This window comes from Aquarana catesbeiana, linkage group LG03 (genome assembly GCF_042186555.1).
Source record: "Aquarana catesbeiana isolate 2022-GZ linkage group LG03, ASM4218655v1, whole genome shotgun sequence".
Taxonomy (NCBI): Eukaryota; Metazoa; Chordata; class Amphibia; order Anura; family Ranidae; genus Aquarana; species Aquarana catesbeiana.
In genome coordinates this window covers 61,572,091-61,597,020 of record NC_133326.1, presented here as the reverse complement: position 1 = coordinate 61,597,020, position 24,930 = coordinate 61,572,091, and the positions used below count along the sequence as shown (strand labels likewise).

Genomic DNA, 24,930 nt, shown 5'->3' with positions numbered 1-24,930 from the left:
AGAATACTGCAATCACCGAGTAGCAAATGTTATCACCTGTGATGTATTTCAGTTATCTTGCAAACCTGGCCTGTTAGTGTGTCTAGAGGAAGAGAGTTGAGAACCACTGCACTAGGCCCAAGCTAGAGTATGTAGATATGTGATGGCATGTGAGCAAACATCTAATAAAAAATGGGAAATAGCCATGGTGGCATCCTTACTTTGTGGACCCAGGAGCAGCTGCGCCCTCTGCATATCTTCCCTAAATTTAGGTTCAACTTGTTCAGAAGTTACTTAAGCCACTAGTTAGTATGTTTTTGTGAGCCGGTAGCAAAGTGAAGTACAGTGTCTACAGACACCCCACACAGATATGATATGCAAATTGTATGAAAGGAATATCTTTGGTAGGAATAGAATCCAGGAGCCCAGAGCTGCAAAGCAAGAGTGCTAGCTACATAGCCACCATGTTACCTACTGTACTACATATGTCTACAATGGAAAACAGAGCATTCTTACTGTCTATTTTTTAATAACCATGTGACTCACCTGATAGACTAAAGTGGCACACAGGCTTTTTTTTCCATTTTTCATTGAGAAGAGGGAAGGACTCCCATGTTTCATAGAGATTTTTCAACAAATTTACAAAACCTCTGCATACTATAAAAAACACATCTTTTACTGAAAGAGTAGATCAAAGTTATTAGTTGATTGGTTGAAAATGTTATACATTTGTTGTCAGAGTAGACCAATGTATGCAGATGTTTCCTGGCTATGTCCAATCTTTTGATGCAATAAGCATGACTAGGGTGATGACCAGAAGAGATCTAGAGATACGTTGCCCATTCTCCACTTGGTTTTTATGTGTGCATCTGATGCTAACAATGGCTATTTGACAAGATACACTATATTACCAAAAATTTTGAGACGTCTGCCTTTACACACACACATGAAATTTAATGGCATCCCAGTCTTAGTCCGTACAGTTCAATATTGGGTTGGCCCACCCTTTGCAGCCATAACAGCTTCAACTCTTCTGGTAAGGTTGTCCACAAGGTTTAGGAGTGTGTCTATGGAAATGTTTGACCACTATTTCAGAAGCGCATTTGTGAGGTCAGGCACTGGTGTTGGATGAGAAGGCCTGGCTCGCAGTCTCCGCTCTAATTGATCCCAAAGGTGTTCTATCGGGTTGAGGTAAGGACTCCGTGCAGGCCAGTCAAGTTCCTCCACCCCAAACTCGCTCATCCATATCTTTATGGACCTTGCTTTGTGCACTGGTGTGTAGTCATGTTGGAACAGGAAGGGGCCATCCCCAAACTGTTCCCACAAAGTTGGGAGCATGAAATTGTCCAAAATGTCTTGGTATTCTGATGCCTTCACTGGAACTAAGGTGCCAAGCCCAACCCTTGAAAAACAACCCCACACCATAATCCCCCCTTCACCAAATGATTTGGATCAGTGCACAAAGCAAGGTCCATAAAGACATGGATGAGCGAGTTTGGGGTGGAGGAACTTGGCAGTCCTGACCTCAACCCGATAGAACACCTTTGGGATGAATTTGAGTGGAGACTGTGAGCCAGGCCTTCTCACAAATGCACTTCTGGAAGAATGATCAAACATTCCCATAAACACACTCCTAAACCTTGTGGACAGCCTTCCCAGAAGAGTTAAAGCTGTTATATCTGCAAAGGGTGAGCCAACTCAATATTGAACCCTACGGACTAAGACTGGGATGCCATTAAAGTTCATGTGCGTGTAAAGGCAGGCGTCCCTGGTTTGGTAATATAGTGCATATGAATTTGTTGCTTACATGTCATATAAAAATTTGATCAGTATTAATGATCAAGCATTTCTGCCTTATGTGGTTATCATTATAGTGAATACACTATGGACTATTCCTTTACTGCAAGCTGTACTATAATGCCCAGTTGATTTAGGATTCTTATGGTTGATTAAATGAATCAAAATAACAGCAAATAAAGCCAAGTAACACCAAAATAACCAATCAGAACAGGTCAAACTTGATTTTTAAATTTGCTCTGTTCAAGTTTTTGTGATCTGAGTTGACAGTCCTCATCACTATTCAATATTGTGACATGCAGCATAGTAAATTATTACGTGGCCATCTCCATATAACTTGCAGCCAGGGAAACTCTTGGGAAAGCTTGATTTACTCACATAGACTTTAATGGTCCCTGGGGGTGCTGGAGCTATAAATATAGACAGTGATGCTTCTTAAAAATATATTATTAAACATTATTATATATTCATGCTGATAATGTATTCTGTCACACTAAATAAATCAGTGTTTGAATGTGTGCAACCTGCAAACAAAAAACACCAAATACAACTCTCTACTAATTCTTATTACTGCAAATATTAATTAACTAGCACAGTTGTTTATTATTAACCCTAATTACTCTGTTTTTCTTGATTTTTTTTTCCTTTAAAATAATCAACAGGCTGGAATTAAATAATTATACATAGCGTGATGGAGAATGACACAATAGAGGAATTTGAAGCTACTGGACTAGATGACATCTATACTTGTTTGCCTAAAGCAGAAGATCAGCTTGAACCTATAGAAGAAGAAACTGAGCCTGAGGAAGAGGGCGGCTTAAGTTTCTATCCCACGGATCTCTATGACTCACAGAGCAGAGTAGGAGTCTTTCCAGAAAAAGGAAAAGAGGAGCAAGAAGAGCAACAAGAAAAAGTGCATGAACTGACTTCTGCTCCTGAACAGATCCAGACAGAAAGTGAAGTGGAGGAACTGGCAAAGCTGTATGGATTGTCCGAGGATGACAAAGACTCAGCAGTAGATCCATTGATATATGTTCCATTATCCAAATATACCCCGACAAAACACAATGTTGAAAGTAGAGAAGAACCCCTACCATTACCCAAACAAAGTAAACTAAGTGAAATCCATCCTAATGAAGACAAACCCTCTAGACTGCCAGATTTATCAAAGAGTGAACATTTCAAAACTAACAGACTTGAGCCTAATGGTGAAGGTGTGCATCCTAAAGATAAAGAAGAAGGCCTTGAAGTCAAACATCCCCCCCATAATGATCACCAGATAGACGAAACTCCACAGCTGCAAACCCAAACTCCAAAAATTGAAGAAGAACCTACTGAGCCTACAAACACTAACCAAGAAAACAATGTTCAAGGTTCAAGTTCTGATGACACCCAAAGTTCTTCCATTGATGCTAGTAAGAAAACCGAGGAACCTCCGGACATATTCTGTCTTGAATGTAAAGTCCCTATTAGAGCTTTTGACAAGCTTTTTGGTATACACAAAGACCACAGCGTCAAAGAAATAACATCTGCTGTAGAAGACATCAAGGTACAGTAAGAAAGACTAAACTCCCTACTATGCCATTTTTTAGAATGAAGATAGAGTTAGTCTAGTATAGGTAACAGAAGTATTATATATTTCACACCTTTCCCCGAGTATTTCGAGACAAGTTAGAAATATCTAAATACAGTAGGCAGCATGAGCTGTTTATCCATGGGAAGTAAGATTACACATAGAAATTAGATCAGACATATAAATCCTGATATAATAAAAATATTTAGGGTTTTTTTTTTGGGGGGGGGGGGGGAGCTGACCAAGGATGTTTATTTACCTTAATGCATCCTCTGCAAAAACCTCATGTCTTTACAACCACTTTAAAACATATCTAAACTGAAGAACAAACATCATATAAATTGCAGCTTACCAGTCCTTAGATGTTGTGGCTGCATTAGTCTTATTTTTTTTTGCTTTTCCCCCTTTATTTATACCTGGTGAGCCTGTCAGTAACACACTTCCTGTCCTAGGGTTCACTCACTATTTTGTATCTTGAGGAGCAGCGTTGTCACCCTAAGCTGCTTGCATATCATTTGGACTACAGAAAGTCTCTGCTTCCCTTTATCTCCATCACATGGGTGGAGGGGGTTATAATCCACAGTAGAGAACTTGGCAAGATTGAAAACACTGATTTGGATTCCAGTATAGCTGAAATACTGTGCTCACTGAATTTCTGGTGGGATCAACGGGGCTTTTTCTATTTTGTATGTACAGTACATGTTTAGGAGAGATTTACTGATTTTTTTTTTTATTTACTCTTACATTAACATTAACCTAATATTTAAACCCTAAATCCTAAATGCTGACCCTATGCCACACCTTAAAGGGCCACTCCACTTTCGTGGGAAAAAAAAGCAAAAAAAAATAAATACAAATAATATAGCATATACAATTGAAACACAAGTCCTATTGTAACTGAATGTTATTAAAAATATCCATTCCCTTTCAATTTGCAGTGCTGTCATTTTCTGTAAAATGCAATGCAATATGGTTACCTGGAGCCGTTCTGTGCACAGATGGTGTACAGAACGCCCCCCAGAAATGTCATTCCCTGCTTGTGTGATTGGCTTACTGATTTTCCCAGAAGTCTGCACTAAGATACAAGTCCGATTTTTGTCATTCCCTGCAAGAAAAGTGACATTTTTGGTGAAATACTCCCAAAGTGAAAAAATACATCTAAAGGGATGCATGCCCTGCCTCTTTCGTTATTAGAACCCTGCAGGTGCAGCAGCTGATTGATAATTATTAAATCACTTCCATTCACAATCAATCTGCACACTTACAGAAACAAACAGCTATCTCTTCAGAATAACAAAAGGTAGAAAACTGTTTATTAAATCTCTGCACTATACATAGATCACCCAGAGGGGAATGTTTTTTTCTTAACAAAAGTTACTCTTTATCCTAACCCTTAGCACTAAGTTAACCCCTTCTCACCCATCTTTATCAGCCTTCCTTGTAATAGACTAAAACATTGAGTCATCCTGCAAAGTGCATCGAGCCCTGCACCAGTTATATTATAATGTGCATATTATTGCATGTACTACATTTAAGAGTTTGCTTACCCTTATATTTTTTATAGGAAGATATTCACAAAAACATGTGCAAACTGGAAGAACAGATTACTCAAATGGAGAACTTTGCCGGTCATCTAGAAGAGATATATATCACAATCGAGGTGAATATCTATACTCATGTTGTTGAAAAGAGTTTATTCAGCCACTGAATCTCATCATAACTAAGCTGTCCCATAAAACGGGTGCAAGGTTTATTGTGACATATGTTTTTTTTTTTTTTTTTAATTGAAAAGAGAAAGTATGCATACAAGATATTTCAAACAAGTATACAAGTCTTTCAAGACAACCTCTTACATAGCTTTAACAGCCTATTAATTAATAAGTACAGTATATTATGTGCACATGAGTGCAGCCTCCATTTGCCTCTTCCACTATCAAACAATACAGTTTTGTCAACTAAGACCAAATACAGAATGAGCATCCATATTTCACACTGCTGCTAATAAGAACACAAAAAGATTTACCCATCCGGTAAACATGGTTCACCCTATACAATGGGGAAAATAATTATTTGATACCCTGCAGATTTTGTAAGTTTGCCCGATTACAAAGAAATGAAGGGTCTGTCATTTTTATCATAGGAGTATTTTAAATGATAGAGAATATTAACCAAAAATCCAGAAAAAACACATGATACAATTGCTATAAATTAAGTTGCAGTTCAGTGAGTAAAATATGTATTTCATCCCCAAGTAAAACATGACTTAGTACTTGGTGGAGAAACCCTTACTGGCAAGCACCAAGGTAAGACATTTCTTGTAGTTGATGACCAGGTTTGAAAACATCTCAGGAGGGATTTTGGTCCACTCTTCTCTAAAGATCTTCTCTAAATCCTTAAGGTTTCTTGGCTGTGTCTTGGTAGCTTGAAGTTTCAGCTCCCTCCATAAATTTTCCATCTTCAGTATTCTGGCTGAGGGAAGAAGGTTTATCCAAGATTTTATAGTACATGGCCCCATCTATTGGCCCCTCAATGTAGCAAAGTCGGCCTGTACCTTTAGCAGGGAAACAGCCCCAAAGCATGTTTCCACCTCCCTGCTGGACTGCTGGGATGTGTTTTTAGGGTCATAGACAGCATTTTTCTTCTTCCAAACATGGAGGATTGAGTTATTGGCAAAAAGCTCAATTTTGGTATCATCTGACCACAGCACTTTCTCTCAATCCTTCTCTGAATCATTTAGATGTTCATTGGCATGACTGTACATGTGCCTTCTTGAGGAGGGGGACTTGCCATGTTTGGAGGAAGAAAAATGCTGACTATGACCCTATGACCCTGAGAACACCATCCCTACAGTCAAGCATGGAGGTTTCTCTGCTAAAGGTACATGCCAACTTTGCTGTATTGAGGGGTCAAATGACGGGGCCATGTATTGTAAAATCCTGACTGAGCACCTTCTTCCACTGAAGATGGGTCTTACAGCATGGCACATTAAGCACATTAAAGGGGTTGTAAAGGTAAAAATTTTTTCACCTTAATGCATTCTATGCATTAAGGTGAAAAAACTTCTGACAGAACCGCCGCCCCCAGCCCCCCGTTTTACTTACCTGACGCCTCGAAAGTCAGCTTCGCGTTCCCGACATCTGTTCCTCCGCTCACCCTGGCCGCTGATTGGCTGCAGTGGATGGATTGAAAGCAGCGCAGCCATTGGCTCGCGCTGCTGTCAATCACATCCGATGACGCGGCGCGCCGGGAGGCGGGGCCGAGTGATACAGCGAGCGGCTATAGCCGCCGGCTGCATCACGGGAGCGCGCCCGCAAGCACTCACCACCGTGCGAGGGAGCTCGCATTAAGGTGGTGAATGCTTGCGGGGAGGAGCTGAAACAGCCGCCGAGGGACCCCAGAAGACGAGGTTCGGGGCCACTCTGTGCAGAACGAGCTGCACAGTGAAGGTAAGTATAACATGTTTGTTATTTTTAAAAAAAAAAAAAAACACCTTTACAAACGCTTTAAGGTCATGAAGTGGCCTAGTCAATCTCCAGGCCTTAATTTTATAGAAAATTTATGGAGGGAGCTGAAACTTCGAGTTACCAAGTGACAGCCAAGAAATCTTAGGGATTTAGAGAAGATTTGTAAAGAAGAGTGGCCTAAAATCCCTCCTGAGATGTGTGCAAACCTGGTCATCAACTACAAGAAATCTCTTATCTCTGTGCTTGCCAACAAGGGTTTCTCCACCAAGTACTAAGCATGTTTTGCTTGGGGATCAAATACTTATTTTACTCACTGAACTGCAATTCAATTTATAGCATTTGTTATGTGCATTTTCTGAATTTTTGATTTATATTCTGTCTCTGTCATTTAACCACTTCCAGACCGCCCGCCCGCCATCATTTTACGTTGCTACTTTAAAGAGGAATAGCGTTGTTATGGTAGCAGCTAGCTACCATAACACCGGCATCCTCTTCAAGAGTGGATGGTCTGCTTCAAGATAAAAGTGGTCTCTGCAGCAGATTCGCCGTGAGAACACTTTTATCGGCAGCGGGAGAGGGGCACCCCTCGCTGCCCCTCTCCGGTGCCCTCCGCCTCTTACTGGAGCCGTCAGTAGCGGCGGAGGTGATCAGATCCTCTCCCTAGCCTGACATGGAGACGAGTGAGGGAAAGATGGCCCCCACCTGTCTCCATATCATTGCAGGGCGGAAGCGACGTCAAAACGTCACTTCCGCCCAATGCTCTTAAAGGGACATTTTTATTTATTTTGTATTGTATTTTAGTGTAAATTTTAGTGTAACTATGAGATCTAAGGTCTTAAATCTCATATTTAAGAGGACCTGTCATGCTTTTTTTCTATTACAAGGGATGTTTACATTCCTTGTAATAGGAATAAAAGTGACCCAATTTTTTAAAAAGAACAGTGTAAAAATAAAAAATAAAAGGCAAACTAAATAATATTAAAAAAAAAAATTTTAAACGCTCCCCATCTAGACGAGCTCACGCGCAAAATCGAACTCATACGTGAGCAGCGCCCGCATATGAAAACATTGTTCAAACCACACATGTGAGGTATCGCTGCGATCGTTATAGCAAGAGCAATAATTCTAGCCCTAGACCTTCTCTATAACTCAAAACATGCAACCTGTAAAATGTTTTAAGAGTAAAAGTTTGTCGCCATTCCACGAGTGGGTGCAACTTTGAAGCGTGACATGTTAGGTATCTAGGCTTACTGTGGCCTATCCCCTGCAGCCACCGCTGGCTAATACAGAGGGCTGATCATGTGACTGGACTGAAGCAGCCTAAAAATAGGTAAGTATATACATCTTTCTTCCACAGGTTAGTTAGTATAGGTGTTGGGGGGGAGCATTTTTAAGATTAGTTAAAGTGGAGTTCCAGGCTAAAATGCATAAAGGGCTTAAATAATAGAGCACTCCACACACCCTTGTTTTTGGATATCTTTTTTTTTTTTTTTTTTTTTAGTCTTTTTGGTACCTTTTGTGTTGCTTTTCAGCTGGACTTCCATCCTACCTCGCTGTGGTAGTACGTCATTAGCTGCCTCCTGTGTGTGTCACAGAGGATGACGAGACCATTCAGAAACTCTCGCTCATGCACAGTAGGACTCCGGCTGTGAAGTCTGAAGCCTCCACTGCCGGTTTTCCTTACTTGCAATGCCGGCATCTGCACCTGAAGCCGATAGACGAATTGGCCTGGGGTGCTGACATCGCAGGATCCCTGGACAGGTAAGTGTCCTTATATTAAAAGACAGCAGCAACAGTATTTGTAGCTGCTGATTTATACATTTTTTTTTTTATACAGGCTGGAACTCTGCTTTAACTGTTTCCGAACCGCCCACATATACTGTGGCAGGGTGGCCCAGTTGCGCAAAACAACCTACCTGTACATTGTCCTCTTCTTCCGGGTCTGGGGCACGCGCACGCGCCCCCAGCAACCAGCTCCCGCTGTGATTGGACACAGCGGGAGCCAATTAGCAGGTCCGGCAGACGCAATGTCTGCCGGGAACCTGGTGATCATTCCTAGAGAAGCATGTAAAAAAAGGCAGATCGCCGTTCTGTCAGTGGGGAACAGGGAGATGTTGTGTTCCTGATAAGCAGGGACACGGATCTCTCTCTTCCCCCAGTCAAACCACCCCACACACAGTTAGGAGGCAACCACTAGGCACACATTTAACCCTTTGATCGCCCCTGATGTTAACCCCTTACCTGCCAGTGTCATTCATACAGTGACAGTGCATTTTTTTTTGCGTTGATCACTGTATTGGTGTCACTGGTCCCCAAAAAGTGTCACTTAGTGTCAGATTTATCTGCCGAAATGTCGCAGTCCCGCTAAAAATCGCTGATTTCCACCATTACTAGCAAAAAAAAAAAATTAAAAGTCCATAAATCTATCCCATAGTTTGTAACTTTTGCGCAAACCTATCAATATACGCTTATTGGGATTTTTTTTTACCAAAAATATGTAACAGAATACATATTGGCCTAAATTTATGAAGAAATTTTTTAAATTTTTTTATTGGATATGCTTTATAGCAGAAAGTAAAAAATATTGTTTTTTTAAAAAAAAAATTGTCAGCCTTATTTTTGTTCATAGCGCAAAAAAATAAACACCAGGTGAGGTGATCAAATACCACCAAAAGAAAGCTATATTTGTGGGAAAAAAAGGACGTAAATTTTGTTTGGGTACAGTGTCGCACGGCCACGCAATTGTCAGTTAAAGCGACGCAGTGCTGTATCGCAAAAAATGCTCTGGTCAGGAAGGGGGTGAAACCTTCCGGACCTGAAATTGTTAAAATTAGCCCAAAATTTCACTTTAAAGCAGAAGTAAACCCTCCTTTCCTTTTCAGCCAAGGAAGCTGCCATTTAAGCTTCTGTTTGATCTGCAAATGCTATTGGGCTGCACATTTGAGCCATTTGAGGGTTTGACGGTTAGATTGACAGCACAAGCAGATGAGAGTTAGCATTCCCGGAATGCCGGGAATGTAACTGTTTTTTGAAACCGTTAAATTGATGGGTTTAGTTCCACTTTAAGGGACTCTTTTAAATGCTTCAAAAGACTACATAACTGGAAAACAGAAAACTCTACATGTGGCTGTTGAAATCCTTTCATAGGAATGATTTTGTGCTATATTTGAACTTTTAGGAGAATTTTGGGCGACAAGAACAGAACTGTGAGATGCATTATACAGAAGTAATGGATTCAATTGCATCTAAGCATGAAGAAAAGTTACAGGTTCTGGCAGATGAAAAGAAACGGAAGTTGGAGTCGTTATTTGAGCAGTTAGTCGAATGTGGAAAAAGTCTTGACACCTCGAAAGATTTAATGGAGACTATACAGAAATGTTTTAAAGAGAACGACAAGGTGGAGTTTGTGAAGGTAAGAGCATTAACACTATTTAAAACAATATAAACACATTTCCATAAACTTTTACTAAAGACACTATACAAAGACAGAACGGAGTGTGTGAGTGAATGCTACAATGACCAACATTTTAAAACTGAATTCTAGGAATTCAACCACTTTGTAAAAAGTGAAGGCCCTTTATGAGGTAAGTCCAAGCAGCTAAAAAAATATCTCCTGGGCATATCTCTATTATTCACATCTAATGCCCTGTACACATGGTCGGATTTTCTGATGGAGAATGTGTGATAGGACCTTGTTGTCGGAAATTCCAACCGTGTGGGCTCCATCACATATTTTCCATCGGAATTTCCGACACACAAATTTTCTGACAACAAAATCCGTTGTCGGAAATTCCGATTGTGTGTACACAAATCTGACGCACAAAGTGCCACGCATGCTCAGAATAAATTAACAGACGAAAGCTATTGGCTACTGCCCCATTTATAGTCCCGACGTACGTGTTTTACGTCACCGCGTTTAGAACGATCGGATTTTCCGACAACTTTGTGTGACCGTGTGTATGCAAGACAAGTTTGAGCCAACATCTGTTGGAAAAAATCCATGGATTTTGTTGTCGGAATGTCCGATCAATGTCCGACCGTGTGTACAGGGCATAACAGGTTTGTTGCTCTGTGGGGAGACACTCAGGGGATCTGAGAGGAGAGAAGCACACAGAGAAGCTATGCCAGCCACCACTCTCCTGCCTATTCACAAAAGCCTTGGTATTTTGTGAATGTGTCCACATAATACAAAGGCTTCTGTGATTGGGCAGGAGGAGGAGAGGGTCAGGCATAGCAGCTGCAGTGACTCTCCTGTGAAGATGCAGAGCCCAGAAGGATCATTGTTGCTCTCCAGGAACTACAGCTGTCTTCTGGGAATACTATAAGCCTGTCAAAAATAAACAATAGAGCTAAGCCCAGAAGGTTTAATGCACCTCACCGGGCTTAACTCAGAGTGTGTATTCATTTTTTACAAAGGAATTTCTGGAATTCAGCTATAAAGCCCAACGCAAATCAGATTGGGGAAGGGTTGAAACCTCTGACAGCCTTTATTTGCTGTGTGTGTTCATAGTAGGGATATTATTATGACTTCCTGTCTTGGGTAGGAAAAATCTTTCCAATGGGGGCAATGAGAAAAAGTAAACCACCTTTAAATAATAAAGAACAGAAGATATAGGAAAAGGGAAACAACTCTACTCTAAATACACTTTAAACCTAAAGAATATGTTACCACAACATTTTATATTCCTGATATATGATTGTTATACCATGTACTTGTGTTAAAAAGTATCCTGTTCTCTTTGTATTGTTCCTTTGTGTGAAATACGTAGTGTTCCTGCCAGTCCCTCTGCTTTCCGTTTTCAAATTGACCATGCTAGGTATGAGAGCACATCCTTCAGGCTGCATTCACACCTGGGCATTTCGAATCGCAGGCAGATTTGCCACCATTCTGCCCGGGATTTCAAAACACCCAGGTGTGAATGACAAATCGCACAACACACATTTCAAATGTCATTTATTTGAATGGCACCTAAAAACGCTGTGCGGTTCTGCCACGATTGTCACACGATAAATAGCGCATTGTCTGCTAAAAAAAATTCTTGAGCTTCTTGTTGCAAACATGCTTCATGCGATGTGGTTTTCCGCGATTGCAGCGCGATTTATTGGACAGCAATCGTGGAAGAACAGCACCGCTTTTTTAGATGCCATTCAAATTATTGGCATCTGAAATGTGCGTTGTGCGATTTGTAATTTACACCTGGGCGTTTTAAAATCGTGGGCAGAATCGCAGCAAATCTTCCCACAATTTAAAACACCCAGGTGTGAATGCAGCCTCAAATCGTGGTCAGTTTTCTGGCTGTGCTGAAAGAAAAGCCTGCTTGTCCTCCAAAGATCAAACGTGTGCTGACACGCCTCTTCTGCACTGCCATTTACTGGCAAGACAAGTGTACTGCTGTTTCTCCACCCCTTGCTCTCTAAGCCCCTTATGCAGGTTAGAACAGAAGGTATGTGATCACTACAAAAAAAAAAGGTATTTATAATATTACACACATATATATACAGTATCTCACAAAAGTGAGTACACCCCTCACATTTTTGTAAAACAATGTAAAGTAGTGAGTGTACAGCTTGTATAACAGTGTAAATTTGCTGTCTCCTCAAAATAACTCAACACACAGCCATTGATGTCTAAACCGCTGGCAACAAAAGTGAGTACACCCCTAAGTGAAAATGTCCAAATTGGGCCCAATTAGCCATTTTCCCTCCCCGGTGTCATGTGACTCATTAGTCTTACAATGTCTCAGGTGTGAATGGGGAGCAGCTGTGTTAAATTTGGTTTCTGAGGATCTGAAAAAAAGAATTGCTGCTCTACATAAAGATGGCCTAGGCTAAAGGAAGATTGCCAAGACCCTGAAACTGAACTGAAGTTTCAGGGTCTTGGCACGGTGGCCAAGACCATACAGTGGATTAACAGGACAGGTTCCACTCCGAACAGGCCTCACCATGGTCGACCAAAGAAGTTGAGTGCACGTGCTCAGCGTCATATCCAGAGGTTGTCTTTGGGAAATAGAGATATGAGTGCTGCCAGCATTGCTGCAGAGGTTGAAGGGGTGGGGCGGTCTGCCTGTCAGTGCTCAGACCATACGCCGCACACTGCATCAAATTGGTCTGCATGGCTGTCGTCCCAGAAGGAAGCCTTTTCTAAATATGATGCACAAGAAAGCCTGCAAACAGTTTGCTAAAGACAAGCAGACTAAGGACATGGATTACTGAGACCAAGATAAACTTGTTTGGTTCAGATGGTGTCAAGCATGTGTGGCGGCAACCAGGTGAGGAGTACAAAGACAAGTGTGTCTTGCCTACAGTCAAGCATGGTGGTGGGAGTGTCATGGTCTGGGACTGCATGAGTGCTGGCGGCACTGGGGAGCTACAGTTCATTGAGGGAACAATGAATACCAACATGTACTGTGACATACTGAAGCAGAGCATGATCCCCTCCCTTCGGAGACTGGGCCGCAGGGCAGTATTCCAACATGATAACGACCCCAAACACACCTCCAAGATGACCACTGCCTTGCTAAAGAAGCTGAGGGTAAAGGTGATGGACTGGCCAAGCATGTCTCCAGACCTAAACTCTATTAAGCATCTGTGGGGCATCCTCAAACGGAAGGTGGAGGTGCGCAAGGTCTCTAACATCCACCAGATCCGTGATGTCGTCATGGAGGAGTGGAAGAGGACTCCAGTGGCAACCTGTGAAGCTCTGGTGAACTCCATGCCCAAGAGTGTTAAGGAAGTGCTGGAAAATAATGGTGGCCACACAAATTTTTTACACTTTGGGCACAATTTGGACATTTTCACTTAGGGGTGTACTCACTTTTGTTGCCAGCAGTTTAAACATTAATGGCTGTGTGTTGAGTTATTTTGAGGGGACAGCAAATTTACACTGTTATACAAGCTGTACACTCACTACTTTACATTGTAGCAAAGTGTCATTTCTTCAGGGTCCATTCACACAGGGGCAACACGACTTCCAGAGGGACTTTGGGAGACAACTTGGACACGACTTGAGAATGAATCACAGCACGACTTGGGGCAACTTACAACACAACATGAAGTCGCCTCCAGGACAGGGAACTTTACAAGTGGCCAATCAGAGCTTATCAGCTGTGTGTGAGAAGGAGGGGGCTGGCTGTTTAGTGGAGTAAATTACTTTCTGTTTCCTTTCTGCTTCCTGTAAAGTTTCCTCAGTATGAACGGTGATCCGACTTACCTGTAAATTCCATATCTTGGTGTACAGTACAGGACATAGGCATGCCTCCCCTCTATTCCTGTGTTACTTTGCATTGCTTGCTAAAAAACAGAACGCTCACTAAGTGGGGTAGGGTTGGGTTATGGGGGTACGTCCAAGGGAGGTAAGTTCAGCAAAGGTTTGCCAGTGTACAATCATCTGACGGTTCCTGCCTATACCCAGGGACTATGAATATCCAACTTGTGTTCTGTACTGTAGTCCAAAATATGGAATTTACAGGTAAGCCAAAATTCATTTTTTTCCTTGAAAAGTCTTACTTCCTCCTGCCAGTTTCACTTTATCTGTGCTACCCTACTGGTCAGTTTAACTGTTCATCATGATAAACGAAGAGACGCATGGAAAAGAGCCAACATGGATACTCATAATAAGGAGACATCAGGCATGTTCATGACAAAAAGCCAGCAGGGTTATTCATGATACAAAACCAACAGGTATACATATGAAAGAGCCAACAGGGATACTTATGATAAAAAAATCCAACAGGAATACTCATGATAAAGAGGAACACTCATGATAAAGAGCCAACAGGGATTCTCTGGAGCCAGGTCAAGTTAGACTCATTCAAGACAAGTCAAGATTTGCATATTATTTTGTCTTCATTCATCTCTGAATTTACTGGGTTTTTTTTACATATGGTTTTCACTGAAGGTAACTACATCTGTCTATGCATTTTTATATCATATGTTCAATAGTCACTGATTAGTTTAGTTGCCTAATATTCCTGTGTAATAGCAATATACTTTTGGGATTTGTCCTTGATTATTGTTTAGTATGTAATCCTTGTTCTTTTCTCTTCTTATCCTGCAGGCTGCACTTGACACAACCAGCAGGTAATGATAATTTTAGATTTACAACATAAAATACATAGAATTTTTAGAACAGTAACAGTAAAGCGGAAAAGGAAAGGTTTGGGAGTTCATGGAGGATGTTACAAGGAGGTAGAAATACATAGTAAGAATCAATTTAATGAAAAATAAACCACAGGCCTATAGGCAGAGGTCACTATGTTGCCCCTTTAAAATAGATTCTTCTTTAAAATCCTTCTAGGAAGGAAAATTAGTTAATTTTCTTCTGGCAGGATCATATATGCTTAGGGTGGAGTCTAAAAGGGGGGCTGATGAGAAGAGCATTACCAGGAAAGAGATGCATGTTCTTTGCAACCCCTGAGATGGGCACCCCTGCTGCTGGCCATACAAAGGGACACTGCAACAACAAATAGAACTGCTGATTGAAAAATGAACAAGATATTATTTTACCCGGACTTGAAATATGAACTGTTATAATAAAATTTAGTTGGACTGAGTATATGGCTGCTTCATGTGTCTGAAGTGGATCCTTAGTACCCTTGCTGCTGTGAAGTGGGACGATGCCTTGTTAAATTTATGCTAGACTGTACATCTTATAAGATACCAACATGCAAAAGAGGGATCCCAGTGTACCCAGCTATGCGTTCATCTAATCAGGCTAGGGGATAGTGATGGATAAGGAAATGAGAGCCTGTTCTGGAACCACGTGAAGATGTTGGGTCCTGGTGCAGGAGGTGTCCCCAGAGTGGGGATGTTGTGAAGGGTGACCTGGAGTATACTGAGTGTGTGCACAGGGCACACATTGTTCTCAGCACACTGTATGTGCAAGTGTGAAGGTGGAGAACAGTATTTGGAGGGCTGTGGATTGTATGGCAAGTGTTAAGCCCGAACAAGCCCTGCTTTAGGAGGTCCCTGATAGAAGACATGGAGGTGACTCGTTCACACATTTGGGACCCGCCTGCAGGCCATTAAAGTGCAAGATCAGTCAAAATGTAACAAAAGCTAAACCTATTCCCACCCTCATTCCAAGACAATTCTACCTACCCTGTGCAAGAGAAGATGATTATACTTACCTACTCTGAGTGAGCTCCAGTCCAGTCACATGATTGGGTCCCAGCGATGGCCAGAGATCATGTGACCTCAATGGCATGCCCTCAGCATAGGTAAATATAGACATTTCCTTTAAAGTGTAGTTGGAATAGGCTTAGAATGGGGGTGGAAGTCGTTTTAGGCTTAGTAAGAGTTTGACTGAACTTCCACTTTAAGTTGTGGGTGTGTATAGATTGTTTTTGGAGACTAAAGATATCAGTGTCAATTTAATCACAGTGTGCCAAAAATAGGCTTTGGACAGCTTTCTGTTTTTGTACTGTGCAATGACTATTTTAACGAATCTGTTTTAAATGTTGATACCGTAAATAATATCAACTCTTAATATTCACAGACTCCACAAATACTTCAGCACTGACATCAATTTAAATATTTCTACGGACGCGGAATTTGAAAACAATAACTTAGATTTTTCTGAAGTGGAAAAGCTTTTAGATTCTATAAATACGCTTCCAGGTAATGTACATCTGACAATTCTAACATGCTGTAATTTATAAAGTAACAAAACCAAAAATGTAACATATTGGGCTCTATTCACAAAAGCATCTCCCATGTGGTATTTAGGTGTCCAGACACATTTTGCCTAAATATTGCATGCAATTCTGAAACTGTCAAATCACTATACTGTTTTTTGATAATTTACCACAAAACGCTTAAAAACGCTTGGTGAATACCGCATGAACAGGCGTAAAAACTCAATTCACAGAAGGAAGAAAAGAATTAAATGCATGCAGTTATTAAGGAGTGGTCCAGGCGTGCAGTATTTAGGCAATGTGTATGATTTTAACTGGCTGTTAAAGAACGGGCAGCTGCCGATGTCCTTAACAACCAGTAACTGTAATGGTTGTTAAGGAGCATGCAGGCGCGGCGTCCTTGACAACCGATGAGTCATCAGCCGTCAGCGGGGTTCCCCGCTGACTTCTGAATGTAAAGAAAAGCTTTGCCGGCTTTAAAAAATCACAGAGAAAAAAACCGCCCCCTCCCACATTCTATACAGCCGCTAGCAATAATCGCATGTAAGATCAGACAGGCTGGTTGTACGGTTGATTGATCAACTTGGGTATATTCAGCCTGCACATACATGAATCTTGGCGATTTCAGCAAGAACTGGCTGAAATTTGAACCATCTATGACCGACTTTACTCATCTGTAGCAGTCAGATTTGCTAGCCAAGTCAGAAGCACATTGCAAGCCAATATAAAAAACTACAAGTAAGTTTTTGAAATACTTTGTCCTTGCACTTTTAATGTTTTAAGTTAAGGACAAGGTCTCTTGAACCACTTGAGTTCCCAGGCCTTTTTCTCCCTTAGGCCTCTTTCACACTGTCGGAACATTCAGGTCCGCCTCTCAGTTTTGTCGGCGGACCTGAATGGGCGCTCAATGTTAGCCTATGGAGCGACGGATGTCAGCGGTGACATGTCCGCTGACATTCGACCTGGTCCGATCTGCTAAAAGCAGACGGATGGCTCTACGTTCACATCCGTTCCTGGCAGATCGGATCGGGTGAGATCTGATGAAAATGGACATGCTGTGCATTTTCGACCGATACCTCCATAGCAACCAGCGGCGTTTGACAAGCCCCTCCCCACTCAGTGAGCAGAGAGGGACCTGTCATCCGCCGGCTCAGCGGAGATCATCGGAGAGATCTCTCGCTGAGCTGGCAGACAGAGGCGGGCTCCGTGGCATCTGCCTTGTGGGAATGAAGCCTAAGTCTTCTTAAGTCCCAAAGCGTATCTTTTTTATTTGCTTTTCTTTTGGCAAAATACCCTTTAGTGTTAGTATTCTACCGCAACGTATTTTACAGAAAGGGCCTAAATTTGATAGCGGATTTGGATACATCATCTGACATCATTATTGGGACCTGATGGGGGGGGGGAATTTTTAATGTTTTATTTTTAAGAAAAAAAAAATTGTCCCAGCCTCTGTACTAAGAGAAAGTGTAGCAAGATCACAAACCCAGCAGCTGATCTTTAAGCTCCTGGGCTAGTTGATAGATGACGTGGTCACTGACCCCGAGACCCAGACCCTGACCGGCTCTTCATACACATTACAATCTAATTGTACAATCTCTTTTAGATTTAGCAATAATGTGTGATAGAATGACCTACCAAAATTATCCTTTCAATTTGTATGCAGTCAGGAAGGCTTTCATATTACATAATTATTGGTAGATTTAAAGGTGGTTATTGTACAGTCAAATTCTGTCGCTTAATACTAACCTGCCCTGTGAGATATCGATGACGAGATTGCACAGCCGAAAGTCAAAATATTTCTGGCCCAACCCACACATGCACTCTCCATTCATTTTTTTTATCAAGAATGAATGGCCCTATAGGAATGAATGGGAACATTTTTACAAGTGCTTTGTCCGTGTTACCCATCTGACTGCAATGCACTATTGAATGATCAGTACTTTTTTTTTTAAACTGCAGCCAGGTGCATAATATTTGACAGTCATGAAAGCATTTCCAGATCCCCAGTCAGAGCAAAAAATATTTATTTAATAAATTGCTACTTGTGGATAGCTTTAATGTGTCCCTAATGACTTAATATCAATCTCATATAATTGCATAATGTACAATGATAGCTTCAACAACACTGATAGATGCCTTTTTTTCCCGAACTGGCAATATCACTTTCCAAAACACTTCACAAAAGTTCCAGCAGCTTACACTACAATAACCTTACCGCAATCATAAAGGCACTTTTATATACACAAGGACCCTACTAGGTTAAAATATCTGACCAGTGTGGTTTTTGGGCTGTAAGACAGAACTGGCTCTCCTGGAGGAAAAACATGTATATGCAAAGAGAACGTACAAAATCCATATTAAAATATGTTGTAGAAGTTGATCCGATGCCCTCAGTTATGCAAAGCCATCATTATTCACTGTGTACTAAATATTTTAGCTATTGTAAGCAGGGTTTAAAAAGTAAAATGTGTATACTATAAAAAGTACTTACCCTTTAGGGGTGATTTACTAAATAAAGGAATTTGAACTAGACATCCAATCATGTGCAAGGAAATTACCGTACCATTTAGGCCCTTTAAGGTAGACCCAGATCCATACAGCAGGGACCTCCAGATGCCATTCTCAGTTTCTCTTCAGAGACCCTGGTATCGCCTAAACCAACATGATCTATTATGCAAATACTCTATGCCTTCCCATTAGGTAGCAAGGCCACCCAGAGAATCTGAAGGGCAATAAGAAAGGTAGAGGAGGACGTAGTATAACAGGAATTGACCATTGATGTTGTGGTCAACATGCATGACAGAGCACTTGCTTTTGGGGATTTGGGCACTCTGAAGATAGAATGAGAAAGCCAGTGCCTATCAAAAAATGGGAAGCATGCTCATTTATACATATATAGTTCACTTTAGCAAATTAGACATTTCTGATATCCTTTTCCATTACTGCTTCTACCACAACATATTTGAAGTAATTGGTGCAAACAAATATTATTCAAGGGTGGTTACGGAATTTCCTCTATCTATTGCACTTGTCTATTCCCCTAGTTAGCTAGTCTATTAAAACTATGATCACATGCTACTGTTGATATCACAATAATACAAGGTTAGCTATGAAACCAAGCACACGGCTTAATAAAAGAAAATCTTATTTATTTCCCAAGATAGTAGGAAATGCTAACATGAAAGTACTAACAGATATTACAAACATATACCAACAAAACACATCAAAGATACTTATCGCATGGTCTCCTCGGCTGGACTCAAAATGGTGGATAGAGCCATGCGGCTCAGAGACAGAGAGAGAGCTCTTGGACTCGTTCAGTCCTTTTACACTTCAAACATACACCATCCAAACCCAACCCCAGTGCCATCCCATCAAGACTTTTGATAAATCAATACTTATGGGGATTATATTACTGTCCGTCCTGCTGTATTGGCCTCTAGGGGCAGCATTGTCCATGTATCATGTGTCTGTATCCTAGGTGCCTGTTGATCCTTTGATCTTTGTCACCCACCGTTATTAATCATCCTGGCAGCTATGGTCCTTTGAAGATTGCTTTATAGCAATAGACGATCCGGAGCCAAGCCTTGCTAGATTTCAGATGCAGATTCTGATATTCTACAAGCTCTGGTGGGTAACTGGTTACATTCCAACTTGGGGCCATCTGCCTGTATCAGCCAGGGAATGAAATACCATAAACATGATATTAAATCATGTCGACTTCCAACAATAATCCTATCACAAAATGCACATATCATAGAAGAAACCTACAGATATTTTCGTCTTGGGAAATGGGGCCTACATATAAGGCTGTCCACACATGAGTGAAGGAAACCCCTGGCTGACAACCTTACTTCTCCTGTGTTTTTTGGTAGTTCTTAGCCAGGACTTGTAGATTAAATTGCATTTAAAACAAAACCACTGACAATATCTATCTACTTGTTCAGATGATAACAGGTGATTATCAGCACACATTGTTTTTTTTTTGCTGTACACTTTAATTTGTTAGCAGCAGATGAGTCATCAGGAAGGTCATCATCATATTCAGCTGTTTGTTCAAGATCATATCATGCAGTAATGCGTTGTTCATGGCATAATATTGACAATATTTTTAATGATATTTATGAATTGCTCTTTTAGTAATCCTTATATGCTTTTTACTGCAGTGCCTTCAGCTCCTGTAATTAACCCTCAAGCACCTAACTCTGCCACAGCGACATCTCTCCGTGTATGCTGGAGTCTTTTCTCAGAAGATACAGTAGAACATTACCACCTCTTCTATAAGCCAGTATCTGATGTTGCTCCAGGGGAGGATCGGCAAGGTAAGGTTTTTATAATGAACCACTGAACTATGTGAAATGCGTTTTTCTTTGCTATTCATACATTTGTTGGACATATATCATAAAATCTACTTTCTATTTATTTCATAAAATGTACTTCAATATATTTTTTTTCAGATAAAAATACATTGTAGGTCAACTGCATAAATGTCATATCAATTTAGATGTATTCAGTACATTCCTTCATATATACCCCCCCCCCCACCATTCACCACTGCTATCTATATGTATATATATATATATATATATATATATATATATATATATATATATATAAAGAAAAAGTCCAGATGATCGCTGCACTTAAAATTTCTTTATTGGACCAAAGTTCAATCAAACATTTACATGATGTGTAAGTTCATTACTTTTCGGGCTCACAAGCTTACGCCCTTCTTTAGATCAAACACACATCTAAAGTCAAAGTTACACACATGGCTTAAATACCATCATTTTACACATTTGGAATCAATTATGTGATTAGTAATCAATCTAATACAAATTAAATCCTTTTTCTTATACATCCTTATATCACAGGTGGGAAAATGGTTAGCAAAGCATAGAACCCTCCCATGTTTCAACAGAAGCCTTCAACTCGTTTAATCTGTCAAAAAGAAACATGTACACAATATGGGTTATTTACTAAAGGCAAATCCACTTTGCACTACAAGTACACTTGTAAGTGCAGTCGCTGTAGATCGCTGTAGATCTGAGGGGAAGTTCTAAAATGAGGGAAAGCTCTGCTGATTTTATCATCCAATCATGTGCAAGCAAAAATGCTGTTTTTTATTTTCCTTGCATGTCCCCCTCAGATCTACAACGATTGCACTTCCAAGTGCACTTGTAGTGCAAAGTGGATTTGCCTTTGGTAAATAACCCCCAATCTATCACTATCTGGCCATCACATTGAATGAATTATCACCTAAATAAACAAATATAAATCCAGATCTGTATTCAACCCCTTAGGGGCAATAGTATCAATAAAATTAATCCAATATACCTCTCGCTTTTTTAAAAATGGATTCTCGGTTACCACCCCTCCTATTCTTATTAATTCCCTCCAGCACCATGAATTTTAATTTGGGAAATCGAATGTCCTTTCTCCAAAAAATGTCTCACTAAAGGCAACTGCACCAATTTGACTCTGATTGAATATTTGTGCCTTGCTATCCTATCTTTAACTTTCTGAATGGTCTCTCCTATGTAAAGTAACCCACATGGACATTTTATTGCATATATTACATATGACAATTGGCAAGTGTGATAACCTTTGATTTTAATATCATACCCCTTATGTGTATGGGATATACTCTTGCCTTTTACCATGGAGTTACATTGTATACATGATAGACATGGGTATGACCCTGTATTACAGGATCCTAAAAAAAGTTACTAATGGGTTACGAGGGGTATATTGGTCAAATCTGACCAATCGGTCCCTTAGTGTTCAACCTTTTCTATATGAGGATAAGGGGGGAGCTTGGAATTCACTAATATTCTGATAATTCTCTCTTAATAAACCCCAATGTTTCTTAAGAATGTTATTATTAGTATTATAATATTTAGTGTACTAATAAAAGATCCTTTCCAAGTATTATGAGCTTAAGTGGTCCTGATTTACCGCAAATTTGTAGGAATAGTTTCCATGTGGCGAAATAATGATGTATGAGTCACAAATTAAATCTCTACAGATTCTTTTTTTGATGTTACTGCTGTGTAATGTTCAATCAATGGGAATTAAGGAGTATATTACATGCACATCCCACGTCTTTGTTGAGCAATTATGATCAGGTCCTTCTCAGCTCTGCCCTCATCAGAGCCCGGGATTAAACCTATGCCTTCATTACACAGTGTACATTTGTCACTATTAGTTCTCATGATAACATGAGTAATACTAATTTAGATAAATAATTTGAATCTCGCTGACCTAACACGAAATACAAAAATGATTATGCTGATGTTAACAACTATGCTTATTCTGAAACAAGAGCTAGAAACAAATAAATGTATAATATCCTCCATTGTTTGCAGCAGTAAAGCAACATTATGATGTGTACCTTGAATTCTGATCTTCTGATATGGACACTTTATTTTATATACGGTCAACTATCCAATGGGGTCTAATGTAGCAAAATGAATGAAAAGAGCAGTATAAACCATGAGGGCATGCTTGAATCATGGGCCCACATTCAATTGGATATTTGCAAGTATAGCGACTGTGATCACTGGACCTACTTACTATGCCTGATCGTACACTGGCATTCAGTGTACACGATCAGGTAGGTAGATTCAGTGATCACAGTTGGTATGTGAGCATTTAGCCACTTGCATGCGGACCCACAATTCAAGCATGCCCTCATGGTTTTTTACCTGCTATTTTTCACTTATTTTGGTAAATTAATCTCCTGTGTCTGTTGGCAGTGTATAAAATAAAGTCAGAGTGGTTCCATATCAGAAGAACAGAATTCAAAGTACAATGTACTGTGTGTTGAACATCCACGTCTCTTTGTGTAGAAATAAAGTGCAGCGCTAAAACAAAATAAAGTGTAATACTGTGCAATCAAGACCATAAAGTCTCAAACATGTCTATAAAATAAAGTCCATATAAATAAAATGCAATCATGTATCAAGATAGAGTCCATTCAAAAGATCCCATGGAAGAATCTGCGTTGAAGGTGAAGATCAAACACCCATCGGTGTAACACCAATTACCAATGCAAAAAATGGAGGCATACCAGAAAGCCAGCGACCCCCCCTTGTTCAGGAAGGTCTAACAATGCTTGTTTGGATCTATAATCTTCTGGAGGAGAGCCCTGATTTCATCTCTAGTGGCCGCAGATGGTGTATACAGGAAGGTTTACACTACCAGGAAGCAGTATCAGAGCACCAATGGAACTCAGCAGCAGAATGTATATAACATATAAAAACTCCACTTAGTGTGATACTGTATCAACATCAGGTTTATTAAAATGGTAGTGCACTTACATTAAAATGGTTGAAATGAGCATGTAGACCTATAAAATCCAAATCGATCTATTTCCTTCAAGAGAAATGGCCGATCAGCAATCGCGCATGCGCAGTAGCGTGTGTACGTAACTCCTACCGATGCATTTAATCATAAATTATGTCATCAGGACGTTTGACCTTCACCTTCAACACAGATTCTTCAATGGAATCTTTTGAATGGACTCTATCTTGATATTCACATATGAATTTTGATTGCACAGGTTTGCACTTTATTTACAGTATATGCACTTTATTTTATAAACATGTTTGAGACTTTATGGTCTCCTTAAGAATGTTTGCATTTATTATGGCTATTGCTTGATTGCACAGTTTTGCACTTTATTTTGTTTTAGCACTGCACTTTATTTCTACATTATCTGTGTGCCTGGTATCTGGGTTATAGTGTACAGCTGCTGATGCTCAGTTCCAAGCGTGGATATACTTTTTTTTTTTGTATTCAATGTTCTCTTTGTGCATTCTGCTCTATATGGTTTACCACAAAATTTGCATGTCGACACTTTTCTGAAAACTAAATTGAAAAAAAAAATATAGACCAGCTCACTAAGCAATGAAATGTGCATGCATTACTTGCATGTAAAAAAAAGCTTGTATGCTATGCTGTGGTAGGAAAACGGGTAGCTTATGTACCATCACAAAGGAAAAAGCTCTTCTGCGCTATAATGTGATGGATAAATTGGTAATATGTAGATCCCAAAACTGGTTCTCTTACTGGTTGAATTTTCCATGGGTCACTGGGTACTCCCTACACCTTGTAGCTTCAAATAGGGGAATGCCAAACACTAAATGACAGAAAGCAAGAAGGGTGCACAAGCCTAGTGCATTACCAATGGCACAATTTTTTAGGATAAAAACGGTAAACAATTAAACTCACAAACATAGATGAGTGTAAGGCTCATAGCATAAAACAGAAGAAAACTTCAACTATAACATCAACCTGTCGCCCTGGATAGGCACAGATGACACCCAAATCAGTAGCAGATGCTTACATGTTTGGAGGGTGAAGACTCTTCCTCAGGGCTGATAGTCTCAGGTCTAAGGAAGAGTCTTTACCCTCGAAACAGGTAAGCATCTACTACTAATTTGGGTGTCATCTGTGTCTATCCAGGGCTACAGACTGA

At 40.3% G+C, this 24,930-nt stretch overlaps 1 protein-coding gene across 3 annotated transcripts in view; it reads left to right on the top strand.

Moving 5' to 3' along the window:
* The window catches only part of FSD2 (fibronectin type III and SPRY domain containing 2), a 73,710-nt gene that overhangs the window by 8,668 nt on the left and 40,112 nt on the right, over positions 1–24,930 (top strand). For all 3 annotated transcript variants that reach the window (XR_012242763.1, XM_073618603.1, XM_073618602.1), the window contains exons 2-7: positions 2,439–3,325; positions 4,914–5,009; positions 9,992–10,225; positions 14,870–14,892; positions 16,310–16,431; positions 20,615–20,770. Coding sequence is in view for 2 of the 3 variants with exons in the window: in XM_073618603.1 (XP_073474704.1) it covers positions 2,468–3,325; positions 4,914–5,009; positions 9,992–10,225; positions 14,870–14,892; positions 16,310–16,431; positions 20,615–20,770 (1,489 nt within the window). In the remaining variant the exon portion in view is untranslated. The remainder of the gene's footprint in view (positions 1–2,438; positions 3,326–4,913; positions 5,010–9,991; positions 10,226–14,869; positions 14,893–16,309; positions 16,432–20,614; positions 20,771–24,930) is intronic.